This window comes from Cydia strobilella, chromosome 8, assembly GCF_947568885.1.
Source record: "Cydia strobilella chromosome 8, ilCydStro3.1, whole genome shotgun sequence".
NCBI classification, from domain to species: Eukaryota; Metazoa; Arthropoda; class Insecta; order Lepidoptera; family Tortricidae; genus Cydia; species Cydia strobilella.
This window is the reverse complement of record NC_086048.1, coordinates 5,893,947-5,919,965: the sequence shown is the minus strand read 5'-3', so window position 1 is coordinate 5,919,965 and position 26,019 is coordinate 5,893,947. Positions and strand designations below refer to the sequence as shown.

The window sequence follows — 26,019 nt, the reverse complement described above, 5'->3', positions numbered from 1 at the left end:
AGCGATGGTCCTGCCGAGTTTCGAACCGGAGATTCCCGAGCATTGTCAGAACCACAGCACTTGCGAGGAAGTACCGAACTATCCCCACGAGTACATCGAACACTTACTGCAAAACAATGCCACGGTAAGGCCCGCGGGCACGGCCCGGTCTAGCGTGAGTCACCCTGTGTACGTGCGTTGCCGACCCTTTGATCCACACTATCTAACGGGCCCGATGTCGGGCCTGAGCAAGTGGTTTTCCGTTTCACGAAATACCTACTAGAAAATCTTTAACAATATTTGACATGCCCGTTGGCAAGTGTGGATCTAATAGGTCCTTTAGAAACCTGAGGCCCGAACTTGTTACGGTTCTGATTTTATTTTGATAAGACCTTGAGCACATATTTAAAACCGGGTCTATACCTAGTGAATTTATTTTTTTACCTTTATTTCCGACTAAACAAGACCTTGAAGATCGCTCACGCCGATTGGTACGAACTAGGTAAACTAGGTACATGTACATAAGTGAAAGTCGTGCATGAGATGCGTGCCAATCACCAGGACCATCGTCAAGGTCATTTCAAAACCATAACAAATTGTTATATTAGAATCGATCTTCCGTACACTTCTTTCAAGTTTCAGCTCTGGCTTAAAGGACTCGCATCCAGGCCATAAATGTTAAAAAAAAAAAAAATCAAGTTTCAAGTTATTTATTTGCACTCTTAATAAAATTGTAGCACTATTATAGTCTGACAAGAAATTGCAGAAAATTATTGTGGGCGCCACTTCCTAATCCTAAGTAACTGTCACATTTTTTAACGTAAAAATCGTAAAATGCTTAAGCGTTTTAAAAAAAAAAGCATTTTATTCATTCCCAAGATTTCCTTTCCAGATCGTCACATTTTTGTATGAATAATTTATTTATTTGTATGAACGTGACGCACATACTGGAATAATATTTTTTTTATACAAAATTTTGTGACACATTTTTCATGTATGAGGCGTGAATGTACAAATGATTCTGAGTAAAATGAGCCGAAGAAGTTAATATTTTGAAGACATGAATGAAATGTAAATTTTTTTTTGGAAAACGCTTTTAAACATGGCAACAATTTAGTATGGACATAGTACTATTAGTTATTCTGTGGTATGGACATTTTTAACCGACTTCAAGATTTCAAAAGGAGGAGGTTCTCAATTCGGTTTTTTTTTTTTTATGTTTGTTACTCCATAACCGTCATTTCTGGATCGATTTTGAAAATTCTTTTTTTGATTGTAAGTATATACCTATACATACAGATTGGTCCCGTTTTTGTCAAAACGCAGTTCTGATGATGGGATCCATGAGGAATCGAGGGAACTCAAATGTTAAAGGCATACATATAGTGATTTTAGTATTTTCATCAACAAATCAAGCACTTATTTAAAAAAGTGACATTCGATGAAGTGGAACTGCTGATGATGATCAGAACGGAACTCTTTAATGACGCATAGTTCACGTTTGCTGGCGATTTGTCCTCTTCGTTATGTTTGTTAAGCAAGTTAGATTTCAAGAAACATTTTTGTCAAGCTCGTGTTCTGATGATGGGATCCATGAGGAATCGAGGGCATTCCCATGGATCCCATCCCAGATGGATCCCAGGGGGGAGCATTTCCATTTTAAAAAGTGACATTTGATGAAGTAGAACTGCTGATGATGATCAGAATGGAACTCTTCAATGACACATAGTTCACGTTTGGCGATTTGTTCTGTTCCTTATGGACCCAGACCCAAACTTGGACCCGGACTCGGACCCGGACCCGGGTCTGGACATGGACCCCAACTCGGACCCGGACCGAACTCTGACCCAAACTTGGACTCGGACAGCCGGACACGGACCCGGACTCGGATCCGGACCCAGACCCGGACCCGGAAATGCTACTAGAAAAGTGGGTTAGGTTAGGTTAGAACTGTGACCCTTACAGAAACGAAATGCTGTCAGAAAAGTAGGTTAGGTTAGGTTGGAACTGCGACCCTTACAAAAACGTAATGCTACTAGAAAAGTGGGTGGTTTTACCTCCTTTTCTACATTATTAGGCAATATTATAATAATTAGGCAAAAATGCTGTCTTTTTCATTTCATTGTCTCCAGACAGACTAATCTAAGAGTGCACCATCAACAAACTTTCAGCGGCATCCCCTATTGAAGTCGGTTTTTTTTTCTTAAAAATTATTTAGTATTCCATTTTATTTATTTCTACTATTTTATGTCGCACTATAGTTAGTCCGTCGAGACATTTAATTAAAAGTAAGATTTCTTTGCCATGTCTACAGGTGAGAAATGCATTGTTCTTGATGACGGGTGGATTTAGCGACGCTAGAGGGTGCAAGGCTAATAAAGATCCCATCAAAGTGGAAGTATGCCAATCCAAAATGAGCGTGAGTTTTTCTTCCTACTTGCATTTTTACAAAAATTAATTTGAACGAGTATTTCTGTCCTGTATATAAATAACCCAAAAAGGTTAGCCATAAATAACCTCTTATCTTTCCCTATTACCAATTTAGAACAATACATATTTAATTATTATATAGGTATATTTTTCATGGGCTCACGGTAGTTAACAGTGTATGGTAACAAGAAAGTTAACAGTGTTTAAATTTTTATGTAAATAACTACTTTACAAAGATCAAATTTACACCTGTCGTGACCTCGTGACTCATACCAACATTAAGCTATTTTTAGTCACTCGCGCGGCATGTTTCGGAGAGCCTAGGTCTCCATTTCCAAGCACTAAGTTAATGCCACTTAACATGCATGAGTAATGTTCACGATAGCCGCGCGCCGCGCCGCGTATCCTCCGAAACATATTATGTCGCACGAGTGAATAATATTAGCTTAATGTTAGTATGAGTCACGACGTCACGACAGGTTTAAATTCGATCTTTGTAAAGTATTTATATTAAAATTAAAAACTGTTAATAGGGAAAGATAAGTAGGTACTTATGGCTAACCTTGTGGCACGACTAAAAATACGTGAGTTAATCCATAAAATTAGCTTAATAGGCACTTTACAATAAGTAACATTTTGACTTTTTTTATTCAGTTGGTTGAAGCTAAGGCTGGTCGAGACGTGAGTGGCCGCTGGTATTTTCTAGTCGGCGCACAACCGCTCTGCGAAGAGCTATGCGTGTAAGTGTCGACTGTGCTTGTGTAATTTACTAAGTAGGTAACATTAGTCTCACTCAAGTTAAGACATTCGAATTGTAACTGAATCAGCGTTACTCTTGACGAGTTACTGCTGCAGCGTTGACTTCGATGATTTCACTCTCAATCTCCTTGATAAAATGAATGACGGATCGAACGTTCGAATCGCGACAGCGACGTGGCATGTGACAACACCAGTAACGCAATTTATTAAGAAAATTGACAGTGACATAGCCTGCGTTGACGCTGCAGCAGCAGCAGTTATGTCTCGACAGTAATACCGTACCGTATTTTTTCTTTTTTAATTTGCGAACATTACTGAAACCTTTTAGTTCAAACTTATTTTACAGACAGCCTGACAGCCCTTGCGCGCGACCCGAAAAAGGGAATAGTCCCATCGAAGTTGATCAAGGCTACAGAGCTACTTGCAAACAGAACTTAATTGATAAGCCCAAGGCAGCACTCGACAAAAATGGTGCTATTATCGTTTTGCAGCTCCCTATAAAAGGCGGTTGTTGCTGTCAAGTCACACAAAAGTCACCGGTGTCGTAATCATAATCGTAGTTAATATTAGACCATAGACTTAGTATTTTCTATAGACGGGCCATACGCGTGTGTCCATCCCACGAGGGACAGAACTAAGACAGAACATACGGAATAACCACATGGACGTAATAAACCAATCCATTTCTGTCCAGTATTAATGTTGTAGTCCTACTGACTCCCCAACTTTTGGTCTTTGTCACATAGTTTCATTGGTCGACTCAATCTTAACTAAAAAGTTTAAATTGTTTTGTACATCATTAACTATCATTATATCATAAATGTCATCAGTTGACACGAGTTAGCGTCGAATAACTCCGATTCACTGTATAAGTTTTGTTATGGCTTTGAACTGGTTCTGACACGACCTGAACGATCGTCTTGTTGATTGGCACGCATATCACGCACGACTTTCAATTCATTCCGCATCCACCAATCATCGTAAGCGATCTTTAAGGTCGTATCAAAACCAGTTCAAACCCATAACAAATTGTTAAATTAGAATCGGACTCCTAGTCTAATTTGACTTATCAGATCAAAATTATTTTACAGAGAGCGTGATAGCCCTTGCGCGCGGCCCGTAAATGAACCTCTGTTACCTACCTACGGGACTATTCCCGTCACCGTTCCCGTAGGCTACAGAGCTACTTGCAAACAAAACGTTATTCGCACTCCCAGAGCAGGACTAGACAAGAATGGGGCTTTGATCGTTATCCCACTCCCTGTATATGCCGGATGTTGCTGTTATGTTACACACATTATTAATTAAACTGTAAATATGAACCACCTAAGGGTTTTACAAAATGAAACACAGAGACGTAATAAAAACATGTAAGTAATTGAGAGTAACCATTCCAGGAAATAACTCATAGTTTTCACGTGTATAATAATTAACAATACTTAAAGCAAAAAATAAAAAACGAAATGTTAGTATTTTTCTATAACCAATTTGCTTTTCGGAAACATATCATGCCATGATGGTAATTTTAATTTTAAAATAAAATATATATACTAGAACGTTCCAGTGGCAGGAAAACTGACGTACAAAATCAATGTTTTCCTTATATAGATACTTATTTTTATTAGGTAAAAATTAGTTTTTGCCACTGTCGCTTTTGTAGCTTGTATTATTAGATTTATTAGGTATTTGTAATATAAGTACGATAATAATTTTATATTAGAAAAATACATTACCTTATTTTCATATTTGTTTTATTTTAAGAGACCTTTTTAACGAATAACTTAAATAATAACTAGATATGTTATGCCCATAAGTACTAATATCATAGAGCGAGTTTAAATAACTATTTAACTTGTATAGGTACTTACTTTAATCATTTTTGTACGTTTAATATTGGTATGCTGGTATTGTGTGACTAGCATATGACGTCTTCAACGTATTAACGAACAAGAGAGCTTCCGGTCTGTGGTTAAGTACGTTCACGCTAAAATAACCAATATTATAACATAAATTTAACCATTACATACAGTAAATGTTACTTTAGTGGTGCCACAGCGTATCGATAAAATGATTCGATTAAATCCCCTTAACAACTTAAGTTGCCAAAAAATTACATAAAAGGCGTGAGAACTGCGAACCCTGTCCTTAATAAAAAACACAGGTCAATCATATCGAACACCTGTCGAACATACCAGTCTGTCTTGACCTGTCGCGACTCTCAAAACTTCTACTGCGATGAAGCAAAACTGGTGTCAAGCAAGCAACGTCAGAGATCTTCAGAAACTGGTAGCAATGAGCGTAAACAGCTTTACGAGGGAACTTGACCAGTAGTTACCGCACCGCAACAGACGGTGCATGTCTTGTCGATGTCCGCTTATCGACAGGCGGTTAGTGCACGTCATGAACGCTTGCAATTGTTCAACGTAGCCGGGAAGTTAAACAAACGGGTTTTCAATTTGAATCATCGAGTTTGGACAGTAAAGTCGATATTTGACCGATTAAATTTGTCGCAGCTCGGCCAACTATAATCAAGTGTACCTAATGTGCTAGTGCGTCGCAGTGACAGTTACCTACTCGTTAATAACCTGTGACCGAGCACGGTCATTCGCTATGTACAAGTTCAATAAGTAAATAGAAATGGACCGGACACTGTGCCTCCTTTGTGCCCTGGTAAGCGTTCTGAATTTGAATAACGCTCTAGTGAAAAGTAAAAGTTTTACTGTCGCTTTCTTCTAGCCAGTAAGTCCAGTAACGGTTGAAGCGAATATTTTTCGCCGGCAGGTAGGTGTCAGAGTTTGCACGCGATGTCCGTGTTCCGGTTGTTTAATTAACTTGACCAAGTTCACTGTAATGACAGCAAACATAGGCTCAACAATGATTATGTTACAATGTCATGGCAATGACACTCAGATTTTATTGTTAGAATATTGTGCGATGGTGCGATCATTCGATACTTGTATGTTTTTATCTTTCTGCTTTTTAAAAATAATGGCGGCAAAAACCGACTAATGAAACTACTAGGTATAATATGTATGTTTCCAAATAGGTTTAACAGGTTACTGTTGTTGCTAGTTCAGTAGTTTTCGGATTATAACATTAATGCCTAATTTTCGCGATAGACTCTCTGAATTAACTAACTCTGAATAACTCCATATATATATAACAGACTAGAAAATTGCTATGCAAATAGGTACATATTAGTGGAAGTTGAAAGTTACCGTATTAAGGAAATTTACAGCAGCCGTCTAGAATATAATTTGCAAGTGTTCTTGTAAGTAGATGCACTGGTGCATATGTGTAGTATGATGTACCTATGTAAATAAATATGTGACGCTATATCTAGGTTATAAGTAAGAATGCCTTGTGGCATTAAGTCCGTCTTTTGTGCGTGCAGATATACTATCCTTTTGTACAACAAATATTTAAATATTTGACACGTAAAAACACTTATGCACGTATTCCTATAATGTATACCTTCCTAACTGCACAGATCCACGTGTAAAAAATAAGTACCTACATAAGTACGTTATGTTGTTCATTTTACATATTTCTGATTATTGGTGCAAGTTGTAGTATACATATAAGAAAATATCTATGTATAATTTATTTCCTTACCAGGATTTAAATCAGAGAACGCTGGTTTCATATTTAAAAATCGTGATCGCTTATTTTTAAAATTGCCGTGTATGACATACACATGGGCTAAAATTATCAAAACATCAGCTCAGGAGCGGTATTCGACATGCGTTAAGTGACGTTACGTGTTGAACTTCAGTTAAATGGAAGAAATCGTGTGTTGTCGAATAGGTAAATTTTACATTAGCAATCCACAGTTAGGTGACAACGAAACCAAACCGAACCACGACGAGTTCAGAGCCATTTTAAACCGTATAGTAGTAAGAAAACAAAGTTGATTTTTGTTGAATAATTTTTTCAATGAATGAGTTTTGGTTGTACCAAATGATACTTTCCACGGTTGATGAACAAATGATTCATTCCACTGTTGAACTGATGTTGAAGCCGAAACTGACAGTTGTGCATCTCGAATAGGGCCCCAGGGATCTCTCTGGTCACGAAATAAATAAATTCAGATATTGTCTATGTCACCTGTTTTTGTATGAAAATATCAGATGCAATAGGCAATATCAGAGTAAACCGTGAGCTTATAGATTCCGGTGCTAATTTTGAATATTTTTAGCCCATGTGTGGTGCGCCTATGTATGAATTTAAGTGCCCTTATTTATAAATACTCATACATATGATATCGGCCTGCCACTGGTACCTATTATAATGTGTAATATGCATGCTGCGTAAACAAGAGATTAGCTAGTACGAACACTAATTAATAATGTATAAATAGCTTCTTGATATCATACTTTACTTAGATTACTTAGCTGCAACAGGATGCTTTTGTTTAGCTGTTCCGTTAAAGATTTATGTTTTCTAGTGATTAGGATTTTATAAATATATGTAACAAAGTAGAACAAGTAATACTCATTTATTAAAATTAAAATACAATTTAAAATTAAATAAATAACTACCTAAACATAGAGTATAAAAATTAAACTAACCTTACATTAATGATTTACTAAAAAACGTTACAAAATACTAGGAGGTAATTAATATAAAAGCATCCAAAAAATCTTAAAATCCGTTAACCTGTGATTGTATTTTTTATGACCTATTTTCATTATGAACAACTCGTAAAACATTCGGAAACCTTAAATATTCGAACTAGGACACCCTAAAGCACGCGAGCAAACATTTTAGGGTTGATTATTAATTAATGTAGGTATGTCTTATTGAACGTGTAGGTTAGTGTAGGTACCTACACCCGGTCAACAGACAGTCAACGCAGAAACAGGTTAAAGTAAAAAAAACAATAATAAGATATATGCGAAATTTTTTTTGGTAAAAACTTATTCTTAGCTCTATGTTGGTTCTATGTTAGTATCTCGCTGATAATATTTAATATTCCAGACTATGCAAGAAGTATGACATCAACTATGAGTAATGACCACCATTTGAAACAAAACCGTATCTAACCATCGTAAATAATTATTTAATTATATTACTATTCGTATAGTTATTAAAGTTTACATACCTACTTAATATAATCATTCACTGCTATTGTTCTGATTGTTACACTTGTCTAATAGTCTGTCATCGTATATAGATACAACGAATGCACAGGCCTGCCGTAATATGACAAAACACTGTCACGCCGTCAGTTACAGTGTTTTGTGCTTAGGCCCGGGTCTGCAACAAACGCCGTAGGTCGCGTCCGGCATGACGCTGTACGCGACGTTAGAATGCTTACTATGGAAATGCACTATAGTGGTCTCTCTCAAACGCCAACACCGTGCGCCGCGTCTGGCGTTTGAGAGAGTATTTACACTATAGTATACTATAGTGCATTTCCACAGTAAGCATTCGTACGTCGCGTACAGCGTCATTCCGGACGCAACCTACGGCGTTTGTTGCAGACCAGAGCCTTACATCAAAAGGTGCTTACCTATATAGGCTAAAACTATACCATTTTATATTTTCGATCAAGGTTTATTGGGTAATTGTGACGGTTATCAAAACATCAGTCTGCGAAAACTGGACTTAAAAATGTAACTTAAAAGTTAGTGGCTTGTTTTGACTAAACACTGAATCTCTTACAATGTAACATGGCCACAGAATAAATAGTAGTGACATAACATTTAAAAATAAGTACTATCTCAATCTCAAGATACAGTGCTTTGCCATTACAAGAATCATAATATCATCATGCCATCTTAATATCAGCAGACCATCTTCCAATAGAGGTAGTTCCACGACAACCGGTCTGGCCTAGTGGGTAGTGACCCTGCCTGTAAAGCCGATGGTCCTGGGTTTGAATCCCGGTAAGGGCATTTATTTGTGTGATGAGCACAGATATTTGTTCCTGAGTCATGAGTGTTTTCTATGTATTTAAGTATTTATATATTATATATGTATATGATGTATGAGATCCGCTATCGCCGAAGCTCTTCACCAGCACTTTAGAGCACGTGTTCAAAAAACTTGCGCCGCTTTGGGGAGAGAGGGGCTTGATTGTCGGGGAAAGGCTGACCAACCTTCGCTTCGCCGACAACATAGTCTTGTTTTCCTCAACTTCATCCGAGTTAAGTCACATGCTAGAAGACCTTAGCAACGCAAGCCTCGAGGTTGGACTGAAGATGAATATGTCAAAAACCAAGGTCATGACTAACAGCACAAAACGTAGGATTGAGATAAACGGAGAACACATCGCATATGTCCAAGAATACCTTTATCTTGGCCAAATAGTCTCTTTCCAGGCGCGGCAGGACAAAGAAGTCCAAAGACGCACCGAAAACGCCTGGAAGAGCTATTGGTCAATGAAACACCTGATGAAGGGAGACCTACCTCTGTCACTCAAGCGTAGGCTTATGGACATGTGCGTACTTCCAGTTCTCACCTACGGTGCTCAGACCTGGTCCTTGACGGAAGCTCAGAAGTCCAAACTCGGGGTTTGCCAGAGAGCTATGGAGCGCAGCATATTAGGTGTAAAATTAAGAGATCGAGTCCGAAACACCACGCTGCGCTAGAAGACTCAAATAATAGACGTAGCTCGGAAAGCGGCCAAGTTGAAATGGGACTGGGCTGGTCATGTCTGCCGAATGCCGGATGACTTGTGGGCCAAGTTAACCACGGAGTGGGAGCAGACCGGCAGACCTCGTCGGCGATGGCGGGATAACTTGGACTCCTTCTTGACAGGCTGGCCGGATATAGCATTAAACAGAGACGAGTGGAAAAAGAGGGGGGAGGCCTTTGCCCAGCAGTGGGACACAGTGGGCTCTGAATAAATAATAATAATAATAAATAAATAATATATGTATATCGTTGTCTGAGTATCCATAACACAAGCCTCCTTGGGCTTCCCGTGGGACCTAGTCAATCTATGTAAGAATGTCCCATAATCTTTAAAAAATAGAGGTTTTTTTATGACGATACTATAAGTGAATAAATAAGGTCATAGCATGGATCTACCATATTACATCCTATTATTTAACTCTAAACGTTAGGTAAAATATAATTATGATGGTTTAGTTATATAAAATTAAAGAGTTGTAACATCTTGAAAATTTCATGGTTACCAATACAACTTGTCACTGAGTTAACGGTTTAACTGGTTAAGCTCGGGTTAGTGGGGTGGTGCAAGTAGCGCTAACCATCAAAGGTTATTGACGCCGAATCTACGTATAAATAATGTCTGAGGTATTTGATTCATCGGTAATTATAAGTTGTTTGGACACTCATGCCGATTCATAGTACGTTCATCTACTTATGAGTGTTCAACACCATAACACCAAGGTCGACAGTTGACAGCCGCCATTTTAGTTTTTTTTATGCGTACCTAACTAGTCATACCTACTAAAAAAACCGATCAAGTGCGAGTTCGTTTAACTCGCGCACCGAGGATTCCGTACAAACTTTAAATAATCTCATGTAACTGGTATTACGCCCTACCTTTATATAACCTAGCGATTATTTAAAATAATTATGCTATGTTGAACAATAGAACAAAAAACACAATGTTGGGGGCGATCACTAACAAAATTTGCAATTTGCAAAAAGTAATTAAATGATCAGCCATTTTTAAAACTGATCTGCAAAAAAAAATAGCCATTAAATCATTTGGGCAGCATACAAATATGTTGCCGGCAATAAATAAAAATCGAGCTGCAACTCTTGTTCAGCAAATAATTCACAAACGGTCAACATTATAACCAATATGCATGTACTTAATAAATAGTTCAGCTGCAAAATTATTATTTGGTCAGCAAGATTAAAAAATTGGTTGGCAGTTTAATTGAGACGTATGCATATTAAACAAATGTTAATCTGATAATAAGATATATGGGTTGCGTTTGATTTGAAAAATCGGCATGGTTGCAGGCGGAGCGGAATCGTGCGCGTGCATTTCATTTGATGATTATTAGCAGTCACATTGCGGTGTTCTAACACATTTGTTGGTGATATTTATCCGTTTTGGTACTTTGAGAGTATTATAGGTGTAAAATGGAAGATATTAGCTACTAGGAAAGTGGGTTAGGTTAGGTTAGAACTGCGACCTTCACAGAAAACAACTGCTACTAGAAAAGAGGTTAGGTTAGAACTGCGACATTCACAGAAACAAACTGCTACTAGAAAAGTTGGTTAGGTTAGGTTAGAACTGCGGACGGGGGCTAAAGCCCCGAAACGCGCGTCCCAGAAGGAGGCCAGCAAACCAAGCTCCCCTGGAGCGTCAGCGCCGCCGGCTGCACAAGAGGACCTGATTAATGCGACAAAATGACGAAGTCACTTAATCGGGTCCTCCAGGCGAATATAAACTTATTCCTATTTTCTTGAATAACTTCTTAAGTGTTTTTCCCCTCACTAGCTCGGAAAGTTGTCGTTTATCCTTCAATACAAGCGGGGAAAAACGCGTTTTATCCACTAGTGGGGAAAGTAATTTGACCTTGGATGGAGCGTGTTTATGTAGCTTGACAGATAACAAAACGTAAAACGCTCATGATAATGGTTCGTTCGATATTAATTATCATTAAATAAATGGTTTGAGAATCTAATAAAAAATACCAAATTTAGCTTTATTTAATGATTTTAAGTCATAAACCTTAAAATTCCATAAGAAACGTTTGTTTTGTTTTATAATGATGATAAATATAATTCTGAACGCACAAGTTGAGTTGAAGCAATTTCAAAACGCATCGTTGACATTTCATACATCAGAAATGTCAACATTGTCAACAATTTTTTTACTTAAAACATTTTCTCACCGACTCGCGTAAAAATACACAACTTCCAGAGTTTTCTGTTATAATATCGTAAAGAAATGAGTGATTCCAGTGATGAAGATGATCTAACGCCTGTGGATGTTGCACTTTCCTCGCTATAGTGAGGTGAAAAGTTTTGTGTTACACACGGGCGCAAATGTATTTTACTTCTCGTGTGTTGAAACACTCGCTACGCTCAGGATTCTATTTTAGAACCACTCGCTTCGCTCGTGGTTCACCTATAGAATCCTTTCGCTTGCTCGTGTTTCAATTCTACACTCGCGGGTAAAATACAACTTTGCACCCTTGTATAACAAATAACTATATCTTAAAATTATAAAAAAAATATATTTGAGATTCTTACAATGAGCTCTTTCATTTGATCTTTAACACGATATAGTTTGAAAAACTAAATTTTTTTATTTTCTCATTTACCCCCCAAAATGGGCTCCCATGCTTAAAATTCATTTGTTTACGTTACATGTGATACATGTCCGTCTTTGGGTCACAAACTTACATAAGTGTACCAAATTTCAACTTAATTGGTCCAGTTAGTTTCGGAGAAAATAGGCTGTGACGGACAGACAGACGCACGAGTGATCCTATAAGTAAGTGTTTTTTTTTCCTTTTGAGGTACGGAACCCTAAAATTAAGAACACGGAGCTAATTAAGTAATAATTATAGCCCCGTTTCCCTTTCCATCCATTCAAACTACATCATGGCCAGGAAAAACCTATAAAAACCCCGATCTCCTCAGCGAGGTAGAAAATACCCTATTGTTTAAAGGGATGACGTCACGGATCTGACGCGTGACACTGATTCATTAACCGTAAGTGCCGCTCGTGTAATGTGTGGTATCAACGCTCTACTTTGGTTGTATGACCAATTTCTTAATGAGGTTTTTCCTCTTAGGAGTAAGTATTAAAAATTTATATTAAATTTAATGTGAAGTGCTCACGGCCTCATTCCTATCGGTTGCACAATGGATCGGTCGGCCATAGTATGCTTTGGAAGGTCCTTTATGTTTAGTTTACACAAGAAAGAGACCTTCAAACAGCTTTCATTCATATAACAGGCAACTTAACGTGGCCTAATCCTAAAAATATCTAGCCTGTTTTAGGGTTCCGTACCAAAAGGGTAAAAACGGGACCCTATTACTAAGACTCCGCTGTCTGTCTGTCTGTCCGTCTGTCACCAGGCTGTATCTCATGAACCGACACAGCTACAGTTAAAATTTTCACAAATGATGCATTTCTGTTGCCTAAAAAAAAATATTTAAAAAAAACAGTTTTTTTTATAAATATTTAAGTGGGGCATACAACAAACGTGTTTTTTTTTGCGTAATAGTACGGAACCCTTCGTGTGCGAGTCCGACTCGCACTTGGCCGGTTTTAAGAATTTAATATAGTTAAGTAACGCTTTTCTCCTGCGCCACATAATAAATCCTACCTACCTGCAAAGCTTGCGTAGTCGTATCGGAATCGTTATGGGCATCACTACACCCTTTAAAACAAGTCCCCCGCCTCGTCTATTTGTGTGTATGTATGTTCGCGATAAACTCAAAATCTACTCAAGGGATTTTCATGTGGGTTTCACCTATCAATAGAGTGACTATCGAGGAAGGTTTAGGTGTGTAATTTGTTACGGTTTTGTGTAACCCGTGCGAAGCCGGGGCGGGGTCGCTAGTAAAAATATAAATTCCTCTAACTAGTAAGTTAATGCCAATTAACCATAAACACTCGACTAGGCGGCGATAACAAAAAAAATGCAGAGTAAGTACGTTCAAATTCTGTTATTTTATCAATTATTTAAACGGAAAATTTAATTAGTTTTTTTTTCTGATATAAAAGTTTATATACATTGCGATTTGCTTTATCAACGTCAACTTCGACCTAACAATTGTAATTCGTTAAATACTTTGTATATTGTACTTTTTTACGGCGTACCTACACAAGTAGGTACCTACAACATAATTAAATCACACCTATTCCATCAACCATGCAATTAGTACCGACATGTTCTGACCGACATACATTATTATCGCAAAGCGAATTCGCTTTATCACAATGTTGGTTTGCGCAATGACTAATTTAATTATTTAGAAAATGAATCGTCTGTCCACAAAACTAAAACACTTTTATTACATTCTTATTTTTTTACAATGTACCTAATATTTCGTGGTTTTCATGTTTTAAGTTAGATATATACTAAACGACATAAACGTTTCTAAAATATATAATATTCCTAAAAATAATAATTTGTTTCTGGAATTCAAAAAATCCGATTAAATTACTGGTCTTCTCGTAAATGTTTATTTGTAGATAACTAGAAATAGAAAACCACAATTTTGCCCTGAATTACAAATTATATTATGCGAATTAGTCACAGATGATTACTAAAATAGAACATTTATAATCGTTATATTTACCGTGTATTTACCTTACTATGCGTCAACTCAGTTTCCATTAGCGGCAGCGGCAGCTTATGCAAAGTAAAACTTACCAGTACTTATCTTCATTACAGATCTCAATGACATCTATAAGATGCCACCAATATATACCCTCGCCGTACCATCAGTACGATCAGATAGAGACAAACCATGACCGACTGGGTCAAGCACATCAGCGAGCGAGCGTGCACGACCAAGTTACGCAGCGAATAACCGGTGATCAAGCTACGCAGAGGTTAAGTGAATGGGTCGATCAGGCTACGCAGCGGATAAGCGAACGAAAAGATAATCAAGCTACGCAGATAAGCGAAAGCGCCCAATCTACGCAGCGGATAAGAGAATGGGACGACCAAACTTCGCAAAGGTTGGGAGAACGAGACGACCAAGCTACACAGAGAATGAGTGAACGCTCACTTCCCCTGGACAGTGGTCGACAGAGGCTACAAGACTTGCAAAGAAGGAGGTTTAATCAGGAAGATGAGGGTCCTAGAATCGTGAATGTAAATAAAAATTCGGGGTTTCATTCGACGTCTAGAAGAGGTAAGAAAAGAGTATACCTGCATATGATAGGTCTATCATTTATCTGAGGAGGTTGGTAAAGAAGTTGCGCTGTTATTCTAGTACTACTTTTTTCGTGACTTCACACGACATATCCGATCCTTGTTTTGACGATCATAATATGAATTCTTGTAGATTGACATGCCTGCAATTTATAATGTAATCTGTATTATGAAATAAATGAATCTAACTCTACCAACCGCCTTAATAAAACGTAGACCTACCTATACCTATAAACCTGATTGCATTGAATCTTAAACAAGTTTGCCCTTTAAAAACTAAACGGTTTAAATGCGTTTTTTTCTATGGTTTTTTTGTAAAGTCAAATGTCTGTAAAATGTAGTCTGGTGGAGAAAAACGACAAACAGGTTTTGAATTAGATACCTACATTAATTAGTAAACCTATTTAAACACGATCTCATCAATTAGTAGGTAATAAATAATATTTATAAATTTTATAATATATGTAATCGAGGTTGAGATCATGTCAATGAAGTGTCAGTGTCATGCATGACGAGACATGAGTGCATTTGTTTCTACTTAATTAGTTTCTAGATTTTAAAGTCATAAGTTATAACATGATCGAATTAGTGTCAAAATTGCACAAACTTACGTTAAATACATTTCAACATTTGCTTCTAACGCGTTGTCGATCCAAATTGATCCCTTTTTATAGGCATTTGAGGATTCGCTGTCTACAGCTTTTTTTTATTGAAGTAAATGTAATGCTATGTACAGTCGCCATCTGATATATAAGAGCGGCCAAGATGCTCACAAATATCTGAACACGACTCTATTATCAAGGCGTTAGAGTGCGTGTTCAGATAATTGTGAGCACCTTGGCCGCTCCGATATATCTGATGGCGACTGTACAATAAAGAAATAAAGTAAATTTATAAAAAGTAATAAATAAAGTACAATGCTAAATAAATTTATTCTAAAAGACCTCCGCTAGCTGTACCGGGTGCAAAGACGCCCACTACCACTACCATGTTGTATAGCGATGGCCAACCTTTGCACCGTATGTATCCGGATTTGCACCAGGTATGTACAAACAAGCGCCCCTGATTAAAGCGGCCAAGATGCTCACAAATATCTGAACACGACTCTATTATCAAGGCGTTAGAGTGCGTGTTCAGATAATTGTGAGCACCTTGGCCGCTCCGATATATCTGATGGCGACTGTACAATAAAGAAATAAAGTAAATTTATAAAAAGTAATAAATAAAGTACAATGCTAAATAAATTTATTCTAAAAGACCTCCGCTAGCTGTACCGGGTGCAAAGACGCCCACTACCACTACCATGTTGTATAGCGATGGCCAACCTTTGCACCGTATGTACCCGGATTTGCACCAGGTATGTACAAACAAGCGCCCCTGATTAAAAGGTAATATCTGGGAGACCGAGCTTTGCTCTGAAAACATATAAAAACTCAAAAATGCGCATTTTCCCTGAGATAAGACCTAGTTAGATCGATTTTTCGCCCCCGAAAACCCCCATATAGCAAATTTCATCGAGATCGTTAGAGCCGTTTCCGAGATCCCCGAAATATATAAATAAATTTATAGGTTATATATATTCTTATTCTTATATATAGATAGATATATACAAGAATTGCTCGTTTAAAGGTATAAGATATAGATAGGCCATTTATAAGTAGGTACCTAATAGATATCTTTACTGGAAACACTACGAATCCCTAGGAGGTTCCTCAAACTTACTACTAAACGTACTAAGTACTTGATATAAGTATAAGTATATAAGTATATAAGTACTTTTAGGCCTAGCTAATAAACACCCACCTCCAGCAGCCAGCTCCATCCTGCCCGACCCTCCCCAACCCAGTGACTTACCTCTTAAGGCTACAGCAGAAGACGTCCTAGGAGCCGTCATGTCGTTCCCGAATGGCTCAGCTGGCGGTCTAGACGGCCTCACGCCGCAGCATCTAAAGGACATGTTAAGTAGTGCCTGCAACGGAACGCGTGACGAGCTCCTTATACAGCTTACGTCACTCGTTAACCTTATGTTGCGAGGAGTGTACCTGCGGACGTAATCGACATCCTCTATGGTGCCAACCTATGCACCCTACAAAAAAAAGACGGCGGCATACGTCCAATCGCCGTTGGATCCACTTTTCGCCGTCTGACTGCGAAAATAGCCTGCCGTGCCATTCTTGAAAAACTAGGTAAATATTTTAGTCCTCTTCAACTGGGTTTTGGGTCCAAAAGCGGGTGCGAAGCCGCCGTTCACGCCGTGCGTACTTACGTGGAGCGTCAGGCGGGCGAGGTGCTGCTGAAGGTGGATGTAACAAATGCCTTCAATTCCGTAGACCGAGGCGCCCTGCTGACCCAAATCAAGGAAAAAATTCCAGAAACATTCAATTTTCTTTGGCAATGCTACAGTTTACCTACCAAACTTCTGTATAAATTCAATCTTTTGGCCTCCTCCGTTGGTTGTCAGCAGGGCGACCCCCTAGGCCCAGCCATTTTCAGCCTTGCCATTCAACCTATCATCAAAAATCTAAATTCTAAATTAAATATCTGGTACCTTGACGACGGAACCCTTGGAGGTGACGCTAAGACCGTTTTAGCCGATTTACAGAAACTAACATCTGACCTAAAAACTATTGGCTTAACTTTAAACTTCTCTAAGTGCGAACTCTGTATCTCAAACTCATCTCCTGACTGCCAAAGTATAGCGGATGACTTTGCTCTGATAGCCCCCGGAATCAAAGTTACTAGCGAAACTGAGCTTCACCTCCTCGGCTGCCCGATTTTAGGTTTAAAGATATTTATTCTCATAAAAGACATACAAGTCACTTACACGAGAACAGAGTTATAAGTAAAAGTTATCCTATTTACGGTAGCATTAAAGTCGAGCTCGAGAGGTACACGCTCACACATTTTTTTTTTTTTTTTAAGGTGGGTAGTGGTTTAAAATGTATTGCGATAATTTAGTTTTAAACGCATTGAATGAGCCTGTCCCTCTCAGATCAGACGGTAATTTATTATAAAGCTGTGCACCTTCATATGTAAACATTTTTTTCCCTAATTGTGTTCTTATCTTCGGTAGCACAATGAAACTTGCACGACGAGTAGTGCGTTTGGATATTTGCTTCTTCGTTATAAAGGCTAAGTTAGTATGGAGTGCGCTGTTTAATATTTTCCTAACAAGAATGCTGGTACTATACATATACAATTGTTTAATGTTCATTAGGCCAGTTTCTGCATATATACGCGTGGTAGGTGTTAGACGGTGATAGTGAAAAAGAATTTTGATTATTTTATTTTGGAGTATTTGTAGGGGAGTTAGTTTGGTTTTGGCTGCGCTGCCCCACAGCTCAATCAAGTAGAGTAGGTGCGGTTTAATTAGACAATTATATATGGTATAACGTAGCTTATGCGGAATACAGCCTGATATGCGTCGTAAAGAACCAGTGATTGACGATAATTTTGACCTTATATGTTCAATTTGAGTATTCCACGTAAGATAGCTATCCATTCGGAGACCGAGGTATTTCTCATGTTTTTTATTTGTTATAGCTACATTATTTATCGTCAGTGGGCTGTGGGGTGGGATAGTTTTATTTTTTGCTTTGAAGATTACGTAACTAGTTTTGGATATGTTAATTGTGAGGAGATTGTATCGAAACCAGGAGTGTAATTTATTTAAATCGGTTTGAGCGTTTTCTATTAAATATTCTATCGAGGAGCCGAAGTAGAACAGACATGTGTCGTCTGCATATAATGATACATGACCTTTTAGGCCTATTTCGTGTACATTATTTATGTAGATTAAAAACAGTAGAGGCCCTAAAATGGAGCCTTGAGGAATTCCGCAAGTTATCGGCAATTTAGCACTTTGGGTTTTGTCTATTTTGACTACTTGATGTCTGTTTTCAAGGTAGGATTGAATCATCTTTAGTGCGTTACCATCTATACCGATTTGTTTTAATTTTTGAAGTAGCAAATTATGACATACCGTATCGAACGCCTTTTTTAGATCAATAAAGACGCCGAGGACTATGTTTTTTTTATCTATATTTGATTTAATTTTAGTTACAAGGTCGATTGTTGCAGTTAATGTATTACTTTTAGGCCTGAAGCCATATTGACGTTCAAAGATAAAGTTGATAGAGTTAAGATATTCGCTCAAACGGGTATATATGACCTTTTCCAAGATTTTAGATAGTGTAGGCAAAACAGAAATCGGCCTGTAATTACCCGGGTCAGTTTTTGGGCCAGATTTATGAATAGGAGTAACTTTGGCGATCTTTAAGGACTCAGGGAATTCCCCTTTATACAGTAATTTATTGATTGAGTTTGTGAGAGTATCTGCGATTAGATTTTTTATGCATTTGATAGATTTGGTATTTATTCCGTCGACACCAGCACTGGAGTTAGAATCTATATCGTTAATAATTTTAATAATTTCATCGGTATTGCATGGTTTAAAATTTATCAACTTAGTATTAGTATGAGATTTAGGTAGGGCTTGTTTAGAATCATCATGGTATAATTTTGGTATTTCATCTGCTAAAAGAGAACCTATAGTCGAAAAATATACATTAAATTCTTCACATATTTGTTTGGCATCTATTATTTCTTTAGATTGTATTATAATTTTCGGTGGTGCACAGCTTTCTCGTATTTTATTACATGCTAATGTATTCACTAAACTCCACATTTTTTTAGGTTTCTTATTGTAATGTATGAACTTGTTGTAGTAATATGTGTCTTTTGTATTCTGAATTAATTTGGCAAGGTCATTCTTGGTTGTTTTATAGTTTTCTTCTAGGATCTTGTTTCCCCGGTCTTCCTTTAATTCACTCCAAAGTTTGTTTCTCCTGTTTATCCCGTTGATTATGTCCTTACATATCCAATCTTTTTGCGGAGGATTGAGGATTTTAGTTTTAGTGATTTTACTAGCATTTATGTATTTCTTTATAGAACTCTCAAGTGCCGTGTAGTCGTCATCGATATTGTTCAGTTCAGCTTCTTCGAAGTTTGTATATAGCCTGTTGTAGTCAACTGCTTCATATGTGGTCTCTATCCTTTTTGGTTGCTTGGTTTTCTTTAATTCAATACATATTTGCTTATGATCAGACATTCCCGATTCAATGATTGCCATATGAAAATAGTCGTCTTTTAAATTAGTGCTAACATGGTCCAGTATAGATTGTCGTGTTTTAGAGTCCCTCGTACAGTATTGTTTATTAACTTTGTTTAATAGTGTGAAGTCTGTTTCTTTTAGAAGAGCTTTGTATTGTCGAGTTTTCTTTTCTTTAGCGAGTAGGTCAATATTGAAATCTCCGAAAACTATTGCTCTATTTCTTCTCTGCAACTGGTTATTTAGCTCATCGAGAAAATTTTGATAATTTGTATGACCTGGGTTATATATTACTCCAATTTCAAGTGAATAGTTTTGAAGACGTACCCATAAGTAATTATTGCCATCTAGGTATTGTGATTCGGATATAGTATGTCTTAGGTTATTATGTACAAAAGCTGAGACTCCTCCACCTTTCGTGTCAGTCCTGTAATTAAAATAGTGAGTGTAGTTTTCTATTTGCAACTCACGAGCTTGTTCTTCATTTGCAATCCAAGTTTCAGTTAAAAGAAGTATGTGAACTGTTGTAGGCATTGCTTTAAGTATGCATTTTAGTTCGTCGAATTTTCCTTTTTTTCGTATGCTTCTAGCATTTAGGTAAAAGAAAGTAAGTCTGCTTTTATTGCATTGTAGATCTGCGTAATTATTAATGATTTTAGATCAATCTTTCGACCAATATGTCAATGACAAAATTCTAAATTTCAGATCTGTTTCGGAACGTCTTTTAGAAATCAATATGCATACCGCCTATTCCATCATTCGACACTGCCTTTTTGTACCCAAATTCACCTACGTTCTCCGCTGCAGCCACCTCTGGAAGCATCCCAGTCTACTCCTAAAACTAGATTTGCTAATTGAGGACACTTTGGCATCAGTCCTCAACATACGTTTCGAAGAAAGGTCCTGGACCCAGGCTACTCTACCGGTTCGGCACGGTGGCCTGGGCATCCGCAAAATTTCTAGTGTTTCGCTGCCAGCCTTCTTGTCCTCGGTGCATAGTTCTCAAAATTTAATTTCGAGCATTTTAACCCCTTCTCTCGGGGCCATAGAGGCAGCACATTGCACCGAGGCCAAGAATGTTTGGTCACTAACCTGTGGCAACACAGACCCACCTGTCAATCCCTGCTCGCAGAGGCAATGGGACGAGCCGATCTGCCGTCTAGTACGGAATAATCTTGTTGATACGTCAACTGGTACGTCAGATCGAGCTCGTCTTCTTGCCACTGCAGAGTGGGAGTCGGGTCTGTGGTTGCAAGCTCTACCCTCACCATCCATAGGCACCCTAATAGACAATTCCACATTTCGACTGGCGACCTGTTTGCGTTTAGGGACTATAACTAACGTCCCCCATCGCTGCCGCTGTGGTGCCATGGTGGACAGCCATGGGCATCATGGACTTTCTTGTGGCAGAAGCGCCGGCCGCATACCCCGACACGCCAGCATCAACGATGTCATCCGAAGGGCCTTTGTCAGTGTCAAAGTTCCAGCCATTCTCGAGCCCGTTGGTTTGGCAAGGGACGATGACAAGAGGCCCGACGGTATGACTCTGGTGCCTTGGAGGTTGGGACGGCCTCTAGTTTGGGATGCCACGTGCGTTGACACCCTCGCGCCGTCCCACCTTCCGGGCACCAGCAGTGATGCTGGTCGTGCCGCGTCCACGGCAGAAGACCTCAAACGCCGCAAATACGCCACCCTAGGCAGTAGTTACATTTTTGAGGCGTTTGGGGTCGAAACGCTGGGGCCGTGGGGACCAAGCGCGCGTCGGCTCTACAAGGACCTAGCGTCGCGCCTTATAGACGCCACAGGTGACCAGAGGGCTGGCCAGTATTTTGCCCAAAGAATAAGCATTGCCATTCAACGTGGCAATGCGGCCAGTCTTCTGGGCACACTGCCCATTGGCAGTGACTTGGGGGACGTTTTTTATTTATAAAGCCTTACTTTTAAGTTTATTTGTAGTTTTAAATATTATTATTTTGATTTTTAAATAAAGCTAAATTTATGTCAAAAAAAAAAAAAAAACTTGATATAATGCTCCATTTAATTGGTAGCAAATGCTTTGCCTTGCTAATAAGTAAATAGGTACTTGCTGTTCGACCTTGGTTAAGGTATAGGTACTATAACGTGCCCCCAAATTATACTTCTGTTAGCCAACTAAATACTAATTTGCAATTGACTCACGCAATGACATAAGGCACCGAGAGTTTCATTTACATACATACAATAACATTAAGCTTAAGGCTGGCCGCTAATTAAGAGTTGCAAGTTTTTACTATTTACATAAGCGAGTCGAAGCGAAATATATTCCGTAATTTAAGGCCGCTCAAATGAGCAAAAAATAATGGTTTTATGGACGAACCACACAACACGTACGCAAAACATAGCAGGCAATGTCTTAATAATTAAGATAATTATTAAGGGTATATTTATGCTTATTATGGCATTTGGCTTGATATGCTATATCTGTGTGAAATTATTATAGTAGAACGATGTACCTACATTTGTTTTGATAAACAAGTGCTTAAAACTAATAAGTTTTAAGAGCACAACTGGTCACATACAGGTACACTGTGAGCCTCAGACCAGCAAATTTGCTTTTAAGAAAAGGAGACATAACCAAGTCCCTTACACACAGACAATAAACCCTTAATTAATAAGTGGTCTTTGCTCTTAAAGCTCAAGCGGTAGTTGCCCATTTTGTGCTCTATCTTTATACGGACAAGCTTAAACTTTACTATCGTGTTAAGGATCTTCTGACTTCTGAATTTCCAGGCATGGTGCCGGATCCGGTAGTATCGCCGGACGTAGTGGTGTTCCCGGGCCCGAGCCGGCGGTCCGATCAGACGCAGTTCGTCCCCATCGTGCCGGAGGAGTGTCTTCGGACGGGCATATGCGAAGACTTGCCCGACTACCCGGAGGATCGAGTCGCCGCCATAATTGAGAAGGTGACACTGATATTTTTGTCTTTTTTACAGCTTATTTGGTACATTACTGTCCTGTAAAATATGCTTTAGGGCAGACAATATCTATATATATTATTTGCTGTATTTAATCATGTTTCATTGTGCACAATAAAGAATATTATTATTATTATTTGTATCTCCGTTACAAACTCTCGGGTTTTCAGGCCCGGTCATTTATAAGGCGTGCGTGGGGATATAGATCCAACACGTAGAGGCCGTTTGGAGAGTTTTGATGTCATGTAGAACGCCTGCTGGAACCCATTCACGGGTACATAAATAGATACCCGTAAACCGGTTTCAGCAGGCATTGGGAGCTATTTTAGAAAAGTGGAAAGAGTCCTGGTCTATGGCTTAAATTTAGGTGGAATATAATACTGGGCTATTGCTAAGAGTTCCGGACACCTGCCATAACATTGTGCTATACAGTGCTATCGAGGCAGGCGGTGACTCGCCACTCGTTAGATGGGCACCTGATGCGCCATCGTAAAGACGGCCAGGCGCAACACCCGCGTGAGCGGCTCAGGGGTGTCGAGAGGTGTGCTGCGCTTTTTCCGAAGTTACTCGCGGCGTTATGCCCTTTAACACTTCCACCCCTGGAGCATATAGCTCTTACGACTCCCCTCTGGACGGCCAATGAAGGCAAGCCAGAGCTGAGAGTCCTGCGGGTCCCCTTGGGGTCCACTCCGACCGACGAAGACTCGCCGGAGACGGAGACCCTGACCGACTCTCTGAAGCACTCGGGTCCGTGGGGTCGTCACTCCCCAACAGCTCGCCACAAGCTGCCCTGCAGGCTTATTATTATTATTATTATCTTGAAAGGCAACGGCGCACCGAAAGAAATAGCGAGGAAATGCCAAGATGAAAAGACGATCTGGTTAAGATCACAGGAAAGAATATTTATGAACCTATAAATTGTATATACAGATGTCAATCACAATGAAAAAATTAACGATGATCAACTCTGGTCAACTTGGGACACAACGTGGGTTGACATCTGTATATACAGTTTATAGATTGTAATAATGTGGTACGTCCCACAATAAAAAAGGAAAAATATATTAACATTTAAATATTTATGAAGATTCTCGGGGAGGTTTTTTTCATCTAGAAGTTGACGTCTTTCAGTAAAGGAATGTCTCTAGCTCCAATGCAAATACCTACCTAATAAAGTAATAATTTAATGTAATAATAGTATTTTAAGCAAAGACCTATGTACTCGTAACTCCGTATTTGCTCCGTATAAAATGAATAAAGTCTAAGGAAAAAACTTGATTTCCGTCAAGAAAAATTGATACTGATTTAAACTTTCACGATTTTTACTCATTAACAACGACGGGACTTAATCGCGTAAAATAAGTTTTAAATTTACCTCCGATGTTTCGAGGACGGCGTTGTCCCCGTGGTCTCGGAGAAGACTGGCTAGAGTTGACATCAACATCTTCTAGGCGCGCGAGTTTTTCGAACTACCCGCACTTGGTCTTGTTTATTAATTTGAACGTTTTGCGCACTAGGGATGTCACCGGGTCGACACACAACACTCACAATATTCGATTTTTCAACTTTCGATATTTGTATTCGCTTACACTTACTAATGACTAGGTTCCATGTGGATGAGATCTTAAAACTTTCGTCTCGATTGAAATTTCTATGTTTTTTTGATTTCAATGACTTCACGGATTTTTCTACTATAAAACCCATGATCTGTAGAAAGTATTCTAGGGTTGTGAAGCTCAATCCAGTGGTTTGGCCCTGACTCTAGTAAATGCTCAGCAACGGCAGACTTGTTCACCTGACGATTTTTGACAGCTGCGATATGCTCCTTAACTCGCTCCGTAATGGTACGTTTCGTTTCCCCGATGTAGGAACTACCACAACTGCAATCGATATTATAAACGCCAGGTGACTGGAACGGGATAACGTCCTTCGGTGACCTCAGGTTTTCTGCAATTTTGGATAAAGGAGTGTATATCGTCTTTATAGAGTACCTCTCAAGTACTGTGCCAACCTTATCCGTTACTCCTTTCACATAAGGTAAAAATGCCGGTTGCCTGGAGACATCAGGACGCTTCACTCTTGCTTTTCGTCTGGGTTGCCACTTTCTCACCTTATACCCGTTCCACCTAAGTACCTCCTGAATATGCGACATCTCGCTCTTTAAATATTCAGGGTCACACAGATTTTGATCGTCAGGTGAACAAGTCTGCCGTTGCTGAGCATTTACTAGAGTCACGGCCAAACCACTGGATTGAGCTTCACAACCCTAGAATACTTTCTACAGATCTAGGGTTTTATGGTAGAAAAATCCGTGAAGCTATTGAAATCAAAAAACATAGAAATTTCAATCAAGACGAAGGTTTTAAGATCTCATCCACATGGAACCCAGTCATTAGTAAGTGTAAGCGAAAACAAATATCGAAAGTCGAAAAATCGAATATTGTGAGTGTTGTGTGTCGACCCGGTGACATCCCTAGTGCGCAAAACGTTCATGTTAATAAACAAGACCAAGTGCGGGTAGTTCGAAAAACTCGCGCGCCTAGATGTTGATGCCAACTCTAGCCAGTCTTCTCCGAGACCACGGGGACAACGCCGTCCTCGAAACGTCGGAGGTAAATTTAAAACTTATTTTACGCGATTAAGTCCCGTCGTTGTGAATAATAATGGAGAAAAATTGATTATCGGACAGACGGCGCCTACACCTTTGGCCTACTCTCGGCTAGATGGCGTTGACGGTTTTGTTTGTTATTTAACAATTTTAACACATATCAGTGAAAGAACATGGGTCAAAATGATATAAAAATAATAAATACAAATAAAAATAATCTTTTTCCCATTATGCATATACATTTTTTTGGTATGTTTATACATTTTCATTAGATGATGACTGTAAATTTACTGTGCCTACAAAATTTACTATGACAGTAACCCTCTATTCTTTTTGGTAAAAGCA

At 38.7% G+C, this 26,019-nt stretch overlaps 3 protein-coding genes across 5 annotated transcripts in view; 2 read left to right on the top strand and 1 right to left on the bottom strand.

The window, feature by feature from the left end:
• LOC134743318 (uncharacterized) lies at positions 1-3,718 on the top strand. The gene is made up of 4 exons (XM_063676712.1): positions 1-124; positions 2,294-2,398; positions 3,064-3,149; positions 3,515-3,718. Exons 1-4 carry the CDS (start codon positions 5-7, stop codon positions 3,714-3,716), a joined length of 513 nt encoding a protein of 170 aa, XP_063532782.1. The 5' UTR covers positions 1-4; the 3' UTR covers positions 3,717-3,718.
• Positions 3,719-5,494: 1,776 nt separating this feature from the next.
• LOC134743518 (uncharacterized) overlaps positions 5,495-26,019 on the top strand; it is a 30,844-nt gene continuing 10,319 nt past the window's right edge. Inside the window, exons 1-3 of one of the 2 annotated variants that reach the window (XM_063677005.1) lie at positions 5,495-5,838; positions 14,517-14,982; positions 22,882-23,054. In XM_063677005.1, coding sequence (XP_063533075.1) covers positions 5,806-5,838; positions 14,517-14,982; positions 22,882-23,054 — 672 coding nt within the window. In that variant the 5' untranslated portion in view covers positions 5,495-5,805. The remainder of the gene's footprint in view (positions 5,839-14,516; positions 14,983-22,881; positions 23,055-26,019) is intronic. The other variant, XM_063677004.1, reaches the window with a different exon arrangement.
• Positions 23,804-26,019, bottom strand: part of LOC134743513 (tropomodulin-1) — a 268,940-nt gene continuing 266,724 nt past the window's right edge. For both annotated transcript variants that reach the window (XR_010128021.1, XR_010128025.1), the window contains one exon: positions 23,804-23,817. The gene's annotated coding sequence lies outside the window, so the exon portion shown is untranslated. The remainder of the gene's footprint in view (positions 23,818-26,019) is intronic.